The sequence below is a fragment of the Camellia sinensis genome, chromosome 15 (assembly GCF_055761805.1).
Source record: "Camellia sinensis isolate YWXY chromosome 15, ASM5576180v1, whole genome shotgun sequence".
NCBI classification, from domain to species: Eukaryota; Viridiplantae; Streptophyta; class Magnoliopsida; order Ericales; family Theaceae; genus Camellia; species Camellia sinensis.
The window spans coordinates 132,851,922-132,873,126 of NC_138975.1; the positions used below are offsets into that span (position 1 = coordinate 132,851,922).

Below are 21,205 nucleotides of genomic sequence, written 5' to 3' on the forward strand. Positions count from 1 at the left end.
CGGAGCGACTTCTAGATTGCGTTTGAATCCGTTCGAAGCCAAGTACTTCGGATCTCTAGATTCGTGGATCCGAATCCTTTCGAGTCCGAGTGCCTCGGATCTCTAGGCTTGGTTAATACCTTTTCGAGTCCGGGCCCGAGTAAGTCTCTAGGTTCGTGGATCCGAACCCTTTCGAGGCTTAGAGCGATTCAATCCGTTTGATGGCGATAAATCTGGGCCCACCGATTCTTGGACTTGCGATAAATTCGGGCCCACTAATCTTGGGCTATTGGGCCTAAATAATTTAGTGGGCTCAAATTAGCCCCTCTTACAATTATAATTGTAAAACATTAGTTTACCATTTTAATTTTAATGAACATTATAAATTTTATATGTTTATTCCTTAATTTGCATTAAGACTAGGGAGAGTTGTTATTTTTAATTGAATTCTGTAAAGGGTATGGTACAAGCAAAATTATTAAAAGTTCTTTAAGAAGAAAAAATGTTACAGCCTTCACATGTTTTAACATGATACGTATATAAATTATAAATATATTTCGATCTTAATATTATTTACACCGTGCTTTTAGGCACGAGCATACACTAGTATATATATAAGCCACAATTCAGGAAAAATCACCAATCTTTCTCACTGTGATATGAAAAAAAAAAAAAAAATGATCTAGACTAGATCTGAATCAAAATACAACTCAGACCCATTGACATCCCTATTGCCGCTACCCAATTGCACTATTGTTGCTGCTGCCGTCTTCAATTATCGGCGAAAGTAAGAGTTGAAGAAGAAAAATACCCACAATAGTAAGAGAGGAGTAAGAAAAGAGTGAACCATTGTAAATGTTGAAAAACAAAAAATCTATGCAAGAAATAGAAGGAGAAGCTCTCGACCCCTTTTTCCCAAGCATAAAAAATCCAGATCTAAACTACATAAATGTTTTCAGAGTTCGCTGAAAATCGCCTAGAGATAAAGCTCTCTCCAGCGGCCCATGAGTTTTGTGCATCATATTTTTTGGCCAAATTGATTGACGGTGCTCTAAAGGGTCGTTTTAGCATTGATATTTTTAATATTTGTTTAACTTCTAACCAAAAAAAAAATGTATAAAAAAATAAAGTGAATTATTTAATAATGTAGAGTGACTTTTTTATTTAAAACATTTCTTCCTAAACACCCCCTCTCCTTCATTACCAGTCAGATACGAAATTAGAAATTTTATATTTGGAGACTATCATGACAATTATTAATACTAGATAAAATACAATTATTTTTATTTTTATTTTTATCTAAGATTCAAAAGAATTTTTGCATTATAAATAAGACAGAACTAAACTATCATTAAAAACAAAAAAAATCGTTACAAGCACAAGCATTTGAGAGCACCCTTTATTCATAAAATAAAAAATAATAATAAAAAAAAATTAACCATCAAGGCGAATAGAGAGAAAGATGAGACTATTCTGCCATGGCTACCCTTGAGTGACTTCAATAACTATGCAATAACAGAGCTACATTATCAACTCTTTTAAAAAAATTGCATGAAGGAATGCCAGTTCATAGATCTTGAAAAGCAAAAGAGGATTAGCCACCAGTCAATTTGTCTCTCTTCTTGTCAATTTATCAGTTCGAATAACTCCACCAAGAGAAAATCAGCTACCGGTTCCTACAAAACTAAACTAGACTAAACTACACCCAGTTTCGTCCCCATTTTATGGGGCTCTGAAAGGGATAGATTGGGTACAAACTCGAGATCAACATTGCGTGTCCAATTTTTGCCTCAAGTATTAACTATTCACGGTTTTCCTAAACTTGTGTGCATAAAATGAGATTAGTTCTATCCCAACAACTGCTCATCTTTCTTCAAAAACTTCACACCCCCAATCATCCTCCTCCAAAACCCGATTGCCTCTGTTTGCGGTTGTTCCTCTATAGGTTCTTTAAATTTCGCATTCTCACTTAATTCTTCAAATGCATCAACAAGATTTTGAAGCCGCGCAACGAATTCAATCAGAAGCGAAGTAAATGTCGCCAAAGACAATGAACTGGCATTTTCATACGTCTTTGATTCTTCTTCTTCAGGCAGCGCATCAGCTTTCCACGACAAGTTTGCAGGCCATTTTTCAGGAGGGATGAAGTTGATACCCATACCACTGTTACTAACATTCCAACTATTCGACGCGGGAAGTGAACTGAGATGGAGCAGAGCTTCGCTATAAAACTTGCATTTACCTAATTTGTTTTCTTCATCATCCATGCTGAGAAATTCTTGGGGAGGTTCTAGCTCTTTTGACCGACTTCCGATTTCCCAGCTCTCTGCATGAACAAGAAGGTACGATTTCTGATCTACCTTTTTTTGCAACTCTTCTGCTGCCTCATGCACTTCGAATAGTATGTCTATTGCACCCAATTTCTCCATCTTTTTAACTTTGTACCCAAGGTCACGTAACACTTTCGTACATGCAGTGCCAACCCTTCGAAGTTCATTACTAAAGACTTGTCTTTTTTCAGGTGGAGCCTACATATACAAGCAATGAAACCATTATTTTCTTTGCACATGGTTCTAGTAGGAGAAAATCACGAGCAAGGCATAACATATAAATTATAATATATCTTCTTTTTCTTTTACCGAAGTGTGCTAAATAAGGGTTCATTTGTTTCAGCGAATATTTTCTAGAAAATACTGATGTGCACTTTGATATATTGAAAACTACACTTTACCTAAAAAAATGTCTTTCAATGCTTACAAGTGCAAAGATCTAAATTAACAAATATACTAATATAGTAATCAAGTAATTTTCAGACTATGTAAGGCATTCTTAAGGCATATTGAGTGAAACTCATTTAAATCCATTTCTACACAAAACAGCTGTAAAATGAAGCCAGAGATAGAAAAAGAATAACACCTGTATTTCGGAGAGTATACAACCATGCAATGCCATGACCATGAATGCACAATGCCTCAACGCACCACTCACTTTTACATAGTTTCTCCATGGATATCTAAGCATTTTGTAGGGACCATGAGGTGGCTCCCAAATAGCAAATCCTAGCTGCCAAGCCGAAAATGAGTTAAAATCAAAAAGTTGATTCATAATTTGCAATTACCTATACTTGCAAGACATTCACTTAAAAGAATACCAGAGCATCCTCTTGGCTTGTAGATTCCACGGCCGTTCTATAGCCACTGTATATTGGGTCATCAGAAGCTTGGTAAGTAAGAATTTTTGAAGGAACCTTCACATATTCAACACAATTCAAGTACCGATCAACACAAGCTGCCGAGAAGTCAAAGAGGATTAGTCAGCATGGAAAACAGAATAAGAAGACTAAATCAGAATTTTACAAAGTGTTTCTGAAAAATAAAGTAATAATAGTATAGTATACGGAAACGTTAGTCAACCTTCCACGGAAGTTGCAACACCCATGAAATTTTTTACCACCAATCTGTGCAGATCCTCACCAGCCCAGATGGGGTAGATACATATATTCACGACCAAACACACAGCAGCACCAAGTAAAATGAGCAAAAATCGAGTTACAGCTGTATGTATAAATTCTCTTGTTCGATACCCAGATACCATTATGAAACAATATGTTATCAAGAATACTCGAAATCCATATTCATACGGCTTCCATGTGGGGTAAAGTTTTGCATAAGTAGTGAAAAAACCTAGAAACCACATAAAAAACACAGTGAGCAAAACTTCAATTGAAATACACGCTGAAAACTGCTAGTTCATTTCCAACATAATCAGAAAAAGAATACTGGCTGAAAAACCAGACCAATGATAAATATGCTGAAGACAATAACAGCTTCTTCCCAATCTCCAGCCAATTCAGACAACTCTGCCATACCGAGAGCAAGCCCTCCAGCTGATAATGTCCCCAATCCACGGTTAAATCCTTTGCTAAATGTTGCACCTGCACAAGCACTTAGATCATCAGCTGCTTCATCTGTGCGTTTGTTTCTTAAAAAGTTAGAACTTACAAGACAAAGGATTATACTATTGTTGGAAAACTAAGAAAAAGATGCACATAAAACTTCAAAATGTATGCTATTTTTGCTTAGGAAAATGAAAACACACTTCCGCTAATAGAAAAGCTGCATTGGATCCAGTGAAGGAAATTTTTTATATTCATATCCTGCATAATGTGAATTTTAGGATTCAAATTCAATTCTATTTCTCTTAGCCATACATTCCCAAGTCACTTGAATTGACGAACAAGTACTCGAATGGTTCACCAAATATTAAATGTCAACTTTACTTTTGCCAAATATTATGTGCATGCCAGCACTGCACACTAGGTCTTAATTTAAATACATCAGTTCTCACAATTTTGGGACTAAAGCGTATTTCAATGCTTTTTAAAGTTTCATTTAAAGATTTTTACGTTCTGATACCAATCGATTCTTTTCTTGCAAGATGTTCAATATCTATCACTAATATGTATACTTTATGCCACAATTGAGGAGATATATTAAGAAAAGAAATTCAATGAATACCCAACAAAGCATATCGGTATAAAAATCAGGGAAAAAAGTGCACTAAAGCTGTGTCTGGCAGCATGGAATCCAAAGCTTGGATTTAGAAATAGAAGTAGTTAAAAGTTTGACCTAAGATGGTGTCCTATTTCAATTTCCAAAGTATGATTCTATGGTGCAAAACAGATGGTAGACAACTTTGGGAAACTCGTGTTAATGCTGCCTACAATAGGTATTATTGTGGTGGATTTTTGTTATACAAAGCTTTTAGGGTTGGAGTTTAACAAGGGAGAAGAAAGTTTATTGGGTTTCTAAATGTAAAGGGTTAGTTTGGGCTTGATATTCAAAATTTGCGGGTTGCAAAGGCAACAACTGTTTTATGGTGTTTTTAGTGTTGATTTAGCAGCCAAAAGGGTAAAAGAGAATAATGGTGGTGTTTGTTTGGGTTTTTTTGAGCCAACTTATGGTTTTTGGCTTTTCAAAAGCTATTTTAGACTGTTTGGTTAAACTTATTTCAAACAGTTTTTGATTCAAACAACTTATTTTAAGTCAAAAAAGCTGCTACTCACCCTTTACTTCTAATTATCAGCTTCTGCTGTGGACATGTTAATTTACGGTTATACTCTTAAATTTTTTATTTTTTTATTTTTTTAAAAATAGAAAAAGACCCAAATAGACTATAGAATATTATTATTATTTTTTATGAGAAATATAAACAAGTAGTGAATAACAAAAAATAAAAATTAATTGAAAAAGTTACTTCACAGCTTATTTAACAAACACTACTCAGCAACTTAAATCTATAATCTAACAGCTATACCAAACAGATAAACAGCTTCTAATTAAAGTCATAATCTATAATCTGTTAAGCTATAATCTATAATCTATTTTAACAGTTACACCAAACGGGGCCAATATGTGGAAGATTTGAACTTGATTGGCTAGAGTTTATGGGCTGAAAATGGCACTTTTTGAGGGCAATGAACAGTACTTGGGTAATTTGTGCAAATAAAAAGAATGATAAAAAGACAACCAAGAGCTTACCCCTCTACGGGTTAAGTAAATCACACACAAAATAAGATCTCAATTCCTTATAATATCAGGTCTCTATTACTGAGATTACACGTATACGGACTAGAGAATTCTCTAATTCTCTAATTTTTATAAGGACTAGAACTCCGACTTAAAAATTAAGAAATATTTGGTAAGTCCAAATCTTCTTAATCAACTAGGACGACGACCTATAGATTATGACTACTACCTATATCCAACAATGATTAAAGTTACCAAACTACTCTCAACTACTAGAACATAAAATATTAAGTTTATAAAATTTGTTCTAGTTTAGAACAAATGTAAATAATTAACCTAAACACTACCGTGACACTTCTTTTCGACCCAAAAAAGGTCTTCTTAATGATCATGGGACCAATGACTTTTACTTGAAGCTTCCAAAGCCAATTATACTAATCTATTCTTATCATCAAGACATCCAAATTCCAATAGAGGTGACATCAAAAACACACTCTCACACTCTTGGAATTGTAGGAAAAAAGGAACATCATAACAAAAGAAAATGAGGTAAAAGAAGCAAAATTTGTTTCTTCTTTGTTTTTCTTATATTTATTTATTCTATTATATAGAGTTAGTGTGAACGCTACCACATTTTTTCATTTTTCAAAAATGCCCTTCAAACTAACAACTGTTGAATCCAATAACTATTAAATAATTTTTTTAAATTTTTTTTATTCATTCAACAAATTGCCCAAATCAAGAATCACCAAATCTAACACTATGATTATCATTTTTTTTTTTTCTCTAAAACCCACTATACAAACAGAGTGAAAATGCATTATATGAATTTCAAGCAGCCAAACACAGCATTCCAATCGAAAAAATAACCATACCTATGCTGAATTCAAACACTACAACAACAGTGAGGATAGCCCAAACAGAGTATCTACTGAGTTCTTTGATTGGTTGTTCTTTCATGAAAATCAACAGAGATACGAGCATCAAAGCCAGACCCATTTTAGCCGAAAACACGATCTTTCGTGGGTCGGATCGACCCACATCCCATGCTTTCACAGAAACCTCTTTCAATTTCTTCCACCACTCTGCAAATTTCTTCCGAACCCTCCTCCAACTCGAACAAAACCAAGAACTCTCATCATCATCTTCTTGTTCGTTGCCATCTAGCTCAGAGTACCATCCCTTGGATAACAATCTCTCTCTCTCTCTCTTCTCCGCAAAACTCTTCCTGAACGAACCCAATTTGTACGCCATCTTTCTCTCTTCTCTCTCCATACCAAGTAACGATGATCAAGATTCAAGAGAGAGATGGAAAAACTTGTGTGTAATTTTTGTGTGGAGACAAGAGAGAGAATGTTGATTGTGTAATCAATGATGAAAAGATTGGATTTGCGTGATTTCAAAGACGATTTGTTACAAGGGTTGAATGGCAGATATGCCTATTGCAAAAGTAAAATCACAATGGTAGGAGATATGGTTGGTTTGTTTTTCAGAAAAATCACAATGGTATCAAATAAATTTTTTTAAAAAAAATATCAAAATTTTGTTTTATTACTTATTTTTTAAAGTAGTTCTCTTTCTCATACACATTAAATCAATTATTTTTTTAAAAATTTTCTCTCTAAAATAATTTTTTAAAATTATTTATAAAAAAAGATAAACCAAATAAGTTTCGTATTTTTTATCTCAAAAACTACTCTACAAACACAAACCAAACACAACCATCATATGGCATGTATTTTACTCGCATATAATTTTTTTTTTTTTTGTAAATAAGAGCGATTTTGGAAGTTGGTCAAGAGTTTTTTTTTTAATTTTTCAATTTTTTTTTTTGTGAAAAATATGAGAGATAGTGTGATTTAAAATAAATTAAAAGTTAAAATTTAATTTTTAACTAACTTTTCAAATTACCCAATTATATATGGTGATACGAGTTTGTGTACATATATATGACACGTAATTTCTTTTTTGGAAAATATTATCGATTTCAAATAATTTACTGGATGTTTTAATAATGCTCTCATATAGGTATGAAATCAACACACATGTAGATTTGTGTGAGATTTCTAGCATAATTTTTTTTTTCTTTTTTTTTTTTTTTGAAAAGATTATGTACACACTTTCAAAATAGGAATACTTACATGTAGGTCTTTATAAGTGGACTTATTGTCTAATAAGTCTTATGGAAAAAAATTGTCATAAAAAAGTGACTAATTGTAAGTTTTAGAGACAATATATAAAAATCATAACAAAAAAAAGTAATTTATTGTCAATTTTACCGACATATATAAAAAATTGTTACAAAAAAATTATTTTTAGCTACACTTTACCCAGACTTATTTTCAATAGGACTTGATGGGAATTAAGTCTAACTATTGGAACCTATTAATAGTTTACTCTTCAAAATATTGGCTATATTTGGGATACAACTTCAGGCTAAGATAGTCATATAGGATAAAATTAGTTATTTTAGTTAAATATGATAAAATGTTACACTCAATCGATAATCATTTTATTTTTTCTCTTACAAAAGTTAAAAAATCTAAAAATCTATTCAAAATGAAACTTTTTAGTCCCAAACTAAAATAATCAAAAAGTCAACTCACATCCCAAACAAATGCATTATAGAAATGTGTACGATATACATCTTATAATTATAGAAAAAATAAAATAATTTCATATTTTGTAAGTTATAATTGAAAAAATAATAATAATCAAGCATAAATGAAACATAACAAAAGATTTTAAAATAATTAATCATAATTATAAATAATAAAAAAAAGGTAATTAAAAGTTTATCCATTTTATTTTAGAGATTGATATGTGATATGTATTTGAAAAATGGTTGAGAGTACTAAAATAGAAACACTAGGGGAACATTAATGATGTGACATTATTTTTGTTTTTTTTTTTGTTAATATTTTTAATGTATTAATATTATTAGTGGTGCTTTTTTAGTGGTATGAATTATTATTGTATGTATTTAGGTGTCTGTTTATACGAAGACAAGACATAACGGAACTGGATCCAAGTTCGAATGAGACGATATTTCTATATTATACTATTTTGGATGGCCCCATTTCTTCTACAATACAAGTTTATTTTTACGAAAAATGTTTGGGGGCCCTAATTCTGTGGCTCAAATATGGCTCAAATGGCCAAAACGACGTCGTTTTGGCCATTTTGATGTTGTTTTGTACTCAAAACGACGTCGTTTTGGCCATTTGAGCCACATTTGAGCCACAAAATTTGGGCCCTCTACCATTGCTGTATTTTTACAGTAATACCACGGACTCATACACGAAAACTTAGAAATTATTTAAAATTTTATATTAATAACTTAGATTTATTTTATAGGTAGATTTTATATTTTGTCAATTTAATTTTCATTATACATATTCATTTTTAGGTAAATTTATCCTAACTTTTTTCTTATCTTTTGACCAGTGGACCAGATTTAGGTCCATTTGAAAATAAGTTATTTTTTATTTTCTTATAAAAAGACACGCAGAAAAGATAATGACGTGATAATTTATAGTGATTTTTTAATATTTTGACTAAAAATTAAAATTTTCAAACCAATTTGCTAATTTGGTGATTTTTTTTTTTTTTTTTTGTATATTTGTGTCTTTAGTGAATTTTTTTCTTAAAAAAAAATGAAAAAAAATTATATTCCTAAATACAGCTCGATGAGACAAATTGAAAATTTATTTTCTTATCAAAAAATTTTAAAAAAGTTTAGAAAAAATAAAAATAAACCAAAAATAGTACATTTTTGGGGGCTTATTTTGACTTTTCCAATTTTTTTATTGAAATTTCAATTTTATTTTATTTTTTAAATTCATTGACAAAAGACAGATCGAAAAAGTAAACAAATTTAACATAATTTAAAAGGAAAAAAAAGTCACTAACAACAAAACAACCGAAAAACAGGCGGCTTTTTATTTAGCCAATAATCTAAAATCCTCAACACCCCCTTAATACTCAACAAGTCACAAATTAACAATTCGCAACTCCCATTGATTCTCACAGCAAACTTATGACTTTTTCAACGATTCTCAACACTAAAAGCATAATTTTCAAGACTAATATACCCAAAAAAAAAAAAAAACCCTCACTGCAAAACTATTAGGTAATAATTTTAATCAATAGAACCAGTTGGTAATTTTACCTTTATTTTTTGAGACTAATAAGGCTTTTATGGTTTGGTTAGGATAGTCCAATTTGGCCAATTTGCCTTGTTTCTCTTATTTTTTAAGCTATGGAATTGTTTCGTTTTGAATTATAAAAAAAGATTTTTGAATTTTTGAATTTTCGTGTTCTATTATTTTTAGTGAGTTTTTTTTATTCTAATTATTTTTTTAATGTACGTAAAAAGTAAAATATTTATAAATATATTTTTTTAAAATAATAAATACAAAAATATAATGAATTAATATATATATATATATATATTTAAATTTAGTGAATTTTGAAATTTTTTTTTGCTAAATTTTGTATTTTTTAAATATGTGAGAATCTAAAAAGTAAAAAATAAAAAATAAAATATTAAAACAACTAAAAACTAAAAAATACGAATTAAAAATTTAAAAACTGTATTCGAAAACTCTTAAACCAAAAAAACCACTACGGGTTTATTTTTATTTTATTTCAGTTTTTGGGTAGAACGTCGGGTGGACATGGGATGCGTTAGGTTTTTGTGTTTGAGATGATTTGTAAATATTTTTATAGTTGAATAGTTGGTTTTGAAGAAAAAGTGATTGGTTGATATGTAAGAGGTTATATTTTATTTTATTAATTATTTTAATATTTTTTTTATTTAATTACAAAAAAAAAATTCACAAATCTAAAAGACAACTTTTTTTCATTGGCTGTAATAGTAAAAAAAATCCAAAAAATTAATTAAAATAACTAATGCATAATTTATTCTCATAAAAAAATAAAGTTGAACAATGTAAAACATATCTATAAAAATGGGGTGTTTTGAGAAATTGGTAAAAAGTTAACTTTTGACTTTTTACCAAGCTTTTTGACTTTTTCGAAAGTGATTTGAAAAGTTGGTAAAAAGTTGATTTTTTTGCTTTTTGGTTTAATATTTTTTAAAAGTGTCACATCACTCTAAAATGACCAAAATATCCTTACTTTTTGCATCTCAACAATTTTTTGAATTAATTAATTATAATGTTCCAGAAGGTAGTTTGATAAATTTGTAAGTGGCTTTTTTGGATCTTCCCAAATGGGATCAGTGGCATTTTTGCAAGGGTTGGCGTTTTTGGGAAATTGCTCAAAACGCGGCTTTTTGCTGCGTTGCCAAAACGGCACAATATATGCTTATAAAAATATATTATATAATATAGTTTGAGGGGGGCTACGACGGGCTAGACTTTTAGGTGTCGTTTGGTAAATTTAGCTTTTTGGTTTTTAAAATTTTTTTAGTTTGAGACTTTTTTATTTGTTTAGTTTTTTTATTTGACTTTTTTGACTTTTTTGCATTGGAATGGCAAAATTGCCCTCCACTTGGAAATGATACTTTTTTGACTTTTTGTTTGTTTATGGGTCAATTTGGTAATTTTACATCAAAAGTCAAGTGTTGTCATTTTGTGATTTTCTAGCTTTTTTTTTTGTCTACATGTGCTTATTTAGTCCCAACTCAAAAACCAAACCGGGGCTTAGCACTCTTTCGAAGCCGGGCCCATATTATAAGGAAAAAGGTTGAGACCCATTTTTTTCTTGAGCTCATCACCCCCAATGTATTGGGATTGGTTGATTTTTTACCTTTTGTTTTTTGTTTTTTGTTTTTTTTTTCCTCCTATCACTCACTGACATGTGTCTAAGAAGATTGTGAAGGTAAAAAAAAAATGGAGTCTCTATCATTTCTAATATTATAATTAGGCCTAAAGAAATTGCTAGACTTGGCCTTATAAGCCTAAATTATAATCCCAACTCCTATAAATTAGCGAACCATTGGGCCCATGCTCACCCCTATTTGTGACAAACTATTTGGTGTAGTTTGGTATTAGACAAAAATAATTTAAATAAGTTAAAAATCATTATTTATATAGAAGTTAAAGGAATAATATTTTTGACTTCTACTTTCTTGTTATCAGTTTTTAGTTTCTATTATAAATTGCACCAAATAAGACCTTTGTACATAATTTTTTTATAAAAAAAAATCATATTGTTTCAATAAACTCAAATGTATGATTTTATTATGTTAGTGCTCAAAAAAATGAGATGGCTATTTTCAATATTGAAGGGGCAAAATATAAACGGGTCAGATTCAAGCCTTGGGCCAGCCCAATCCTTTAAATCCAAGTCCAAGTGGGTTAGGTAAGTGTGAGGGTAAGCCAATCAAACCCAACTCCATGATCAAGAGTCCATCCCAAGTCCTCAAGCACTTGGGCCTAACTTGCAGTGGAAAGGTTAGTCCAGCCGTGACGCTAGGTTGGGCCGAGCTGCAAGACTCAATCTTTGGACCGAACTGATGGGCCGAACCTATCACCAAAAACCAAAATGGGCCAAACCCACACAAAAATATCTAAATGGGCTAGCCCATCTCTATAAGTAGTCTCACAAAGGGCCGAGCCGAGACACAATGGTACCGAGCTTAGGAAACCTTGCAGAAAAACGTGGAAGCTATGAATGTATGCATGTGCAGGTTGCCACCTCAACTGGTCCTCTCCCTCTAGAATCACAGAAATGGTTGATCAGGGGAATATGTTCTATTATCAGCATGAATACAATGAGTATATACATTCATTGTCAACTACCTCATGGTCCTTGTGGACTTGCCTTTTTCCGCGCCCCGCCGTTTGGAAAGGGTTTGAAAAGAAGGCCTCACAGTTCGAACTCCCGCGGTTCTGAATCTAGTCTCACAAGTGCAATGTGAAATTGATAATCACCAAAGAGTCCAAATCCGGCAAACCTTTTGGAAAATTGATTTTAAATCAAATAATGCCAAAATTGGACTGCTTTGCTAGATGCAGAGTCGCCACCTAAATATTTTATTTTTTGGAAAAATTTAGGAAATCTTGACTCGTGCCAAAGGTCACGTGTCTGTCATCACCAGAGTTACCTCGGCTTGGGAACTTGGGTACGAGAGGGGAAATTCCTAAAATGAGCACCCCTGCTCGCTCGATCAAAGATCGACCTCTACTAATCATGATATGTTTTTTTATAAACATTATGTGTTCTTATTCCGGTTATTAATCTAACCTTACTATGTGATGCGCACAAGTAAGTATAGACTAGTTTGCTCAATTTGGAACAATTCAACTCATGTTTGTTTGCAAAAATGGTTTGAATTTGCCACCCTTAAGTGAGCTTAAAACATGATTTGCCATAACAAAGTGGGCTTAAAACTCACATATGTTGAATCATTCTAATTCAAACAACAAGCCTTCATTCACAGGCATTCATGCAGTTTAGCAAGTAAGCACATAGTATTATGGCAAGCATGCTAATCATGGCAATATGGCAATCACACTCATGCAAGTATGCTAAAGCATAAAACTCACCGAGTACTCCAAGCCAAAACAAAAACTAGTTAGAAAGATGCATGATCCTAACTATACAAGATGCCCAATGCAACACATGCAATAATACAATTAATAGGCTTGGCTACTAATATGGCATATGATTCGATTTGAACAACATGCGATAAAACACATATTCAAAGAAGATATTGAAATTGCAATGCAGTTTGAATGATGTGCCAAGCCTCAGAGCATGCAAGACAAATGAATGTATGTAAGCATGCAAGCATAAGGTATGCTAATCAAAATATATCCCTAATCGAAAGCGATTAAATAAAAGGAAGAAAGACGCGGGGTTGGAAGACATGCACACACGGACGCACACTTATTACAACATCACGCCCTTACGAAGGAGGGTCCGAATGAATAAACTAAGCTAATTAATCTAATCTAATTAAGCTAATTAGACTATTTATTACAAATCAAATGAATAACTAGCAAACCAATTACTAATTATTACAACTCTTAACTAATTAGCAAACTAATTAATTAAAACGAATGTACAATAACTAAGCATGCGAGATATTAAACTATGCTGCCACTGTTCCGCCTCGAGAAGTGGAATATGCATATGCTCGGTTCTCGCCCCGAGAAGACTTCCGTTTTGCTCTTGAAAGGCTCTGTTTGCAGGGTTGAGCAAACTCCAGAATCTTTATGCTCCAACTTACCAAATCTTCTTTGAGATTGACATCAGTGGCCTGCCGGCCATGGATGGCTGCTGCTGGCCATCTACCGGCCAAAATGGTGTACTACCGGCCAAAAATAAAGCCTTGCCGGCCATTGATGAGGCACTGCCGACCACTGATGCTCTGAGTCACCATACTGCAACAGAGCATAAGCAGCGCAAAATAAAGGCTTTTCCAAGGGTATGTTTATATTGTACCCCTCATTATCATCTCAAAACCTCAAATGAGTGACACACTTGGATCCAAAATCACCAATTAAGTAATTTCATTGCATGATGGCCAAAAATCCAAATTGTACAATTTCGATAAATGCACAAATATGACCAACAAGACCATTACCCTGTCATGCATGATCAAGAGTAATGGAGAACAAGGAAAATGGCACATTTCATCACTTTTGAGTATGAAATGTCCCATTTTCCTTGTGTTCGAATTAACGTCCGATTCGAACACATGCAATGCAACACAAAAGATGTTTATCTAGCTTCTTTTACATGTCCAATTTGTTTACTCATTTTACAGTACCGATTCATTCTTTAATTGATTAAGTCCATTAGTGAGTATCCTCTAATGGAAAGATGGCTCAAACAACGAGTTGCTTTGGACATAAAAGAGGCATTACACTGTTGGTAATGAACCCCCTAAGGGATTAAACCAGTAGGTGCAACACCTCTGTTTTAAACTTTGGCAAACAAAGGATTTAAAACCACTTTCAAAGCAAACAAAAGAGTGAAGAATTGAGGGAGGTTGCAGAGATTTTAGATGCTGAAATAAAGTGTAAAACAACACTACAACATGCTATTAACTCAAAACAATGATGATTAAAGTATTAAAACATCAAGCTAGTGAAAGAATTAACACTACAACTATACAAAACAAGCCTCAACTGAACTAACCAGTCCAAAATAGTGCCAAAACAGGTTATTTCAGAGGCAAAAACATGCTGGACTCAAGCCACAAAAAGCTAAAATAATAAGCTAACATGTGAGGCTAACTAGGCATGCAAACAAGACACAAGGAGGGGAGGCTAACCCCTCCAATTTTAGACTTCAAAAGTTGATTTTTACCACTAAAAAATCTCTGAGATTTAGTAGTTAAAAGGTAAAAAAAAAAAATTGTTTTGAAAGTGGTGAATAATAGCACAAAAGCTTAACAAGTTAAGAAGTAAAATGGGTGGACAACCCCTTAACAAAAAATGGCTTCAAACTACCATTTTCAGGTCATAAAAACAGAGGTTTTTTTAGTTCAAGGCCAGCCTCAAAACAATTTAAAAATATGAGAAAGCAAGCATGCTAAACAAGATAACAAAGTAAGTAAATTACCTCTTGAAGCAAAGAGCAATTCTAGGCACAAATCCAAGCTAAAACCACTTGCTAGAGCTCAAATCAAGCCTCAAGGAACCTTAGATCAAATAGAAGTAACTTCTATCAAGGAAGTGTATGCAAAAGTGTAGAAAAAATATGCTTCAAGGCACAAAATTGTAAGAGAGTGAGAGAATTTTTGTCTTCAAATTTTTCTAACCTCCCCCCCCCCCACATGCAAGAGAGGGGTCCTATATATAGAAAATACTAAAATCCCCTCACAAAGATCCAGCCACACACGTGTTAGAAGATGCATGAACCTGTGCAAACAGCTAATACAAAATATCACAAAATATTTGCATAAAAGACTGATGGCCGGCCGACCATCAGTGATGGCCAACAAGGCTTCATTGATGGCTAGCAAGGCACATCAATGGCCAGCAGGCCAAAAGGCATGGCCGGCAGCCTTCAAGAATGGCCAGCAGGCCATCAACAACTTCATACTGAAAAGACCTAAGCATGGTCCAAAGATGAGACAAAATGGATGCAGGGTTTGGAAAACTCAAACTTGTGGCGCTCTGCCATAGAATTTAAGCGTTCGGTGAGCAATCAAACTCGCCATTGAATGTACCTACAAGAACATCCAAGTCTTAAAGGGCCGTCAAAAATGGGTTGTCTATAGTCCCCTACCTTGAGCAATGTTAAAGGGAGCATGGCAGCACCAAAGTCTTATGAAACCATATTGGGTAACAAGTAAGAAGTTTTATATAAACTATAAGGACTTCACATTGAAGGTAACAAAGTTGAGCTACAATATACTCACTTGAACACATCTCTTTGCACTTAGAGAGAACATTTCATCTTTTCCGATCACTTACTCTCACGTCGGAAGGGTTATCCGGCCAACTCTGGCTGGGCAGCTCTAACGGTGTTCACTGTTGCAGGGTCTTGATTCTTGGATAGTCCAGTCGGGTGCGGAGCTCTGGTCCACAATCATCTAGTGCGGTATTAGGAACGCACAATTGGTACGGTGAGCGTGGATCATTGATCTCAGAGTTCTGCATCTGATTTCGGCGATGGGAATTAAGGATATTTCACCATCGGCATTGATTCCACAAATAAAGAAGACGAAAGATAAAGGCCTGGCACTGCCGACAGTTCTGGAGGAGTAGATTGGAAACAACAATCGGACTCCAGAATCTATTGAGCATCGACAGCCTTTTGCTGGTGGTTCTTCTTACCTTTTTCTGTCAGAGAAAGATTATAGAGATCGTGTCATTGATTCCATGGGAACGAAGATACAGGAATTGAAAGCACAGTTCAAAATGATGATGGACGACTCGATAGAGAAGAGAATCGACGCAGAACTCTCTTGTCTGTGTCGTAGGAGCCTATCCCTGGAACCATAGTGAAGAAGGTCACCAGAAACGAATCTTGGCAACAAAGTCAGCCAATCCCAGTGTAAAGTGAAGCAGCGAGCAGCCACACTCATGGTTCACGCCGGAGAAAAGCTAAGAGGCAAAAAACGGCCAACCAGCAGACAAAGTATCCTCCTCAGGATCTTCATATTTGGTTGGTCGGGAATAGACAAAACAAGCAACGACGAGAGACCCCCCAGCCATTATCAGTAGATGATGTCCTTATAAAGCTTAGATGAGGCACTAATGTGCAAAGTCTTTCCATCCAACCTGGGAGAATTCGGACTCCGATGGTTCAATCGTCTCCCTGCTGAATCGATTTACGACTGGAAGCAACTCTCTGAAGAGTTCTTGGCTTGATTTGTTTCTAACACCAAAATCTCGAAAGAACCAAACACCTTGTTCGGTCTCCAAAAGGAACAGGAGGAAACACTGTGTAATTATGTAAGAAAGTATCGGGAAGAGTATAATGATTTGGAGGAAAATGTCTGCAACGAACAGATAGCTGTAATGTCTTTTAAACATGGACTGCGTCCGGAAAGCAAGTTGAGACAATCACTTACCAAACGCCCAGCCACAGTACTAAAGGACTTACGTGCCAGGATTGAGCAGTACTCTCGCCTTGAAGATGATCAGATCCCTATCGAGGTGGCATTGGCCAAACAAACAACTCTAGAAAATAGAAGAAAAGCAGATCGAGGGGAACCCCGAGGAGTTGTTGTGAATGAAACGGACAAGTCTAAATCCCACGAAGCAGTTGTTACAGTCTTCAAGGAGCCTATCTATCGTATTATGGAAAAAATCAAGAGAGAGTCATTCTTTACTTGGCTACCAAAGATGCTAGGAGACCCAGCTCGGCGCAACCAAAAGCTCAGATGCACCTATCATCAGGACATGGGGCATATGACTCAGAACTGCCAAGCATTAAAGCAACTCCTGGAGGACTTGGTAGCTGTTGGGCACCTCCAAGAATACATTGATCCAGACAAAGTGGTAACCGAGAGAATTAGCCTCGATTGATCATAAATGCAATTCATGGCACAAAAAATCACGAGCAAGAACAGGCACTTCAGGAAAAAATTACAAAAGCCGTGCAGATTCAGCAAGTCATGATAGTGGGTCCGGCACCGAAAAAGGTATGAACAATACCTAAGACTCCCTTATGTACTGCTTCATTTACTAAGAAGCACTTAAAAGGAATTCAGCACCCACATACTGATGCATTGATTATAACTGTGGGAATTGGGAAACGATTCGATGTGAAACAAGTCTTGGTAGACCAAGGTAGCGCAGATTGCGACTTGTTCAGGAAGCTCGGTCTCTCTGAGCAGCACCTCACCCCAGCGGCAGCTCCGTTGGTCGGCTTTAATTCATAGCCTGAATGGCCACTTGGCAGGATAGTGTTGCTAGTTATGGCGGGAACAAAGACCCTTCAGATAGAATTGCTGGTTATTAACACACTATCTCCTTACAACATAATACTTAGTCGACCTTAGATTCATCAAATGAAAGCAGTCCCCTCAAACTACTACCAGCTCATTCACTTCCTGACGGAATATGGAGTAGAACAGATCTCAGGGGACCAAGTTGCATCCAAGCATTGTTTCATGGCAGCCATGAAAGCTAAATAACTCTGCAATCGAGTTCAGATAGCTGAAGTAGCAAAATAGCTAGTCTCGGAAGATGTCGGAGGAACCCCAGCTGAGGAGATAGTAGAGGATCTGGAGAAAGTTTTAGTAAAGGAAGATGACCCAGAAAAGTACTTCCTTATCAGTACCTTACTAAGCGCTGATGAGAAACTTCAGCTGCTGGATTTGCTGAGGGACAATATAGAGGTATTCGCATGGTCAGCATATGATACTCTGGGGCTGAATCCAGAATTTGCTTGCCATAAACTCAATGTCAACCCTTCCGCTAGGCCCATTGTGTAGAAAAGCCGAAGATCTTCAGTTGAGCACACCGAAACAGTAATTGCACAAGTCGACAAACTCTTAATGGCAGGGGCAATCCAAAAAATTCAGTACCCGCAGTGGCTGTCCAACACAATCGTAATGAAAAAGAAAAACGGAAAGTGGAAAGTCTACTTCGACTTTACTTGCCTCAGCAGAGCTTATCCAAAAGACAACTTCCCTCTGCCTCGTATAGACCAGCTGGTAGACTCTATAGTGGGGCATGAGCGTATAAGCTTTCTAGACGCCTACAGCAGTTACCACTAGATGCCATTGTTCGGCCCAAATCAAGAGAAGACAGTGTTTGTTACTCCGAGAGGCACCTACTGCTATAAAGTAATGTCGTTCGGCCTTAAAATGTCAGAACAACCTACCAGTAAATGGTAACTCGAATGTTCAAAGAGCAGTTCGGTCGAACTATGGAAGCCTACATAGATGATATGGTAGTGAAAAGAAAGCTTGCTACAGACCACCTCATAGATCTGAGAGAAGTTTTTAACATCCTGAAAACCCATCAACTTCGCCCCAATGCCTCGAAATGCACCTTCGAGGTAGGAACAAAGAAGTTCATGGGGTACATGGTGACTCACAAAGGAATCAAGGCAAATCTGAATCAAATCAAAGCAATATAAGAAATCGAGATACCGACAAAGGCCAAAGAACTGTAGAAACTAGCCGGAATGGCAACAACCTTAAACCGATTCATCAGCAAGTCATCGGATTGAATGAAGCCTTTCTTTCAGCTGTTGAGGAAAAAGTCTACATTCGAATGAGGACCTGAATACACTGAAGCGCCGTAGGACCTCAAGAAATATCTCAGTACACCACCTCTCATTTCCACTCCAGAACTAGGGGAAGAGTTGTACCTATATCTGGCAGTCTCAAATCATGTAGTAAGTGCAGTACTGCTTCATGAAACAAGACTCTCCTAGACGCCGAAACACGGTATCTACCGCTAGAAAAGCTCGCTTACGCTCTGCTCATTGCCTCCAGGAAGCTACAACACTACTTCCAAGGTCATACCATCAATGTCCTCACCGAATTCCCCCTCAAATCTGTCTTCGGCCGAGTTGATTTCTTGGGCCGAACGGTGAAATGAGCGGTTAAGCTTGCTAAGTTTAACATACGGTATCAGCCTAGAACAACAATCGAGGCCCAGGTCTTGGCAGATTTTGTCGCATTCACCCCTGCCCAGAGCATCGAACATCAAAACTCCAGCTCAGCACAAGTGCCATGTACCACCGAACTGAGTAAATAGTGTGCTTCAAAAGCATAAAAACTCTTTATTGGGGATATCTGGCAGCTCTACATTGACGGATCATCTAATAACCAAGGATCGGGGACATGAGTGGTACTCATATCTCCAAAAAGATTCATTTGAGAGCAAGCTCTAAAGCTTGGATGGAATGCCTCTAACAATGAGGTAGAATATGAAGCCCTACTAATTGAATTGCGTAGTGCCGAACACTTCAGTGCATATCAACTCCTAGTTTTCAGTGATTCTCAGTTGGTTGTTAATCAACTCACTGGGGTCTATGAGGCAAGAGATGAAAGAATGGCCATGTATGTAGACAAGGCAAGAGATTTACTTAAGAAATTCCAATCCATACAAGTAATCGGGATAGAAACAGTCATGCCGATGCCCTCGCGTGCCTTGGCTCATTAGTAGACACTAAAGATGCTAGAAACTTTTGGGTTGAGTTTGTGCCAGAACTGAGCACTGCATCTCCAGATTCAGTCCTCTGCACTAACCTGGGACCGAGTTGGATGGATCCAATACTTGTTTCTAAGATCAGACAGTCTCCTCGAAGACAAGAAAGAAGCCAATAAAATTCGGCACCGATCAAATCGATTTTGGATTTCACCATTTGGGAAATTATACCAACGCTCCTTCCTCAACCCTTATTTACTATGTGTACATCCAAATCTAGTCGAGGATGTTCTCTGTGAAATTTACAAGGGGATTTGTAGAAGCCACGGTCATGGAATGTCACTGGCACACCGTGCCTTCACTCATGGATACTGGTGGCCACAGATGCAGCAGGATGCACAGTTGTACGTGTAGAAGTGTGATAAGTGTCGAAGATTTGCTTCACTAATTCATCAGCCAGCCAAAAATCTTATTTCGATTACTAGCCCATGGCCTTTCACTCAGTAGGGCTTGGACATCGTTGGACCTTTGGCACGGGGGACTGGAAACATACGTTTCTTCATCAGTGTAACCGACTACTTCACTAAGTGGGTGAAAATTGAAGCACTGGCAAGCATCAAAGAAGCAGACACAAAGCAGTTTGTTATAAGGAATGTCGTGGTCCGTTTCGACATCCCACAGGTACTAATTGCAGACAATGGAACGCAGTTTGACGTCAGGAAGTTCTGTGCCAATCTCAGGATTGAATATTGGAATTCCTCTCCAGGATACCCATAGAGCAATGGGCAAGCAGAGTCGTCAAACAAGACTATCATTAACGGGGTAAAAAAACGACTTGAAAGTGCAAAAGGCAAATGGGTTGAAGAGTTGCCCTATGTATTATGGGCCTACCGAACCACAGCACGGCGCTCAACGGGGGAAACACCCTACTCTTTGACCTACGGAATGGAAGCTGTTATTCACTAGAAATCGGTCTCCCAATCCTCCGATCAGAATTATTTGAAGAAGCAAATAATGAGGAAGTTATTGCACAAGCCTTAGACATGGTGGAAGGCCGAAGAGAAGCAGCACTGATCAGACTTGTTGCTTATCAGCATCAACTTATTAAAAGTTTTGATAAAAAAAAGTTTTTCCAAGGTAATTTACACCGAGAGAGCT

The 21,205-nt window shown here is 35.8% G+C and overlaps 1 protein-coding gene across 1 annotated transcript; it reads right to left on the reverse strand.

Annotated features, from left to right (window-relative positions):
• Nucleotides 1-1,349: 1,349 nt before the first annotated feature.
• On the reverse strand, nt 1,350-7,044 carry LOC114282105 (aluminum-activated malate transporter 9). The gene is made up of 6 exons (XM_028224759.2): nt 6,383-7,044; nt 3,776-3,913; nt 3,393-3,662; nt 3,131-3,267; nt 2,896-3,042; nt 1,350-2,507 (listed from the first exon to the last, which is right to left on the reverse strand). The coding sequence occupies exons 1-6, from the start codon at nt 6,780-6,782 to the stop codon at nt 1,827-1,829; spliced, it is 1,773 nt and encodes a 590-aa protein (XP_028080560.2). The 5' UTR covers nt 6,783-7,044; the 3' UTR covers nt 1,350-1,826.
• Nucleotides 7,045-21,205: the final 14,161 nt, after the last annotated feature.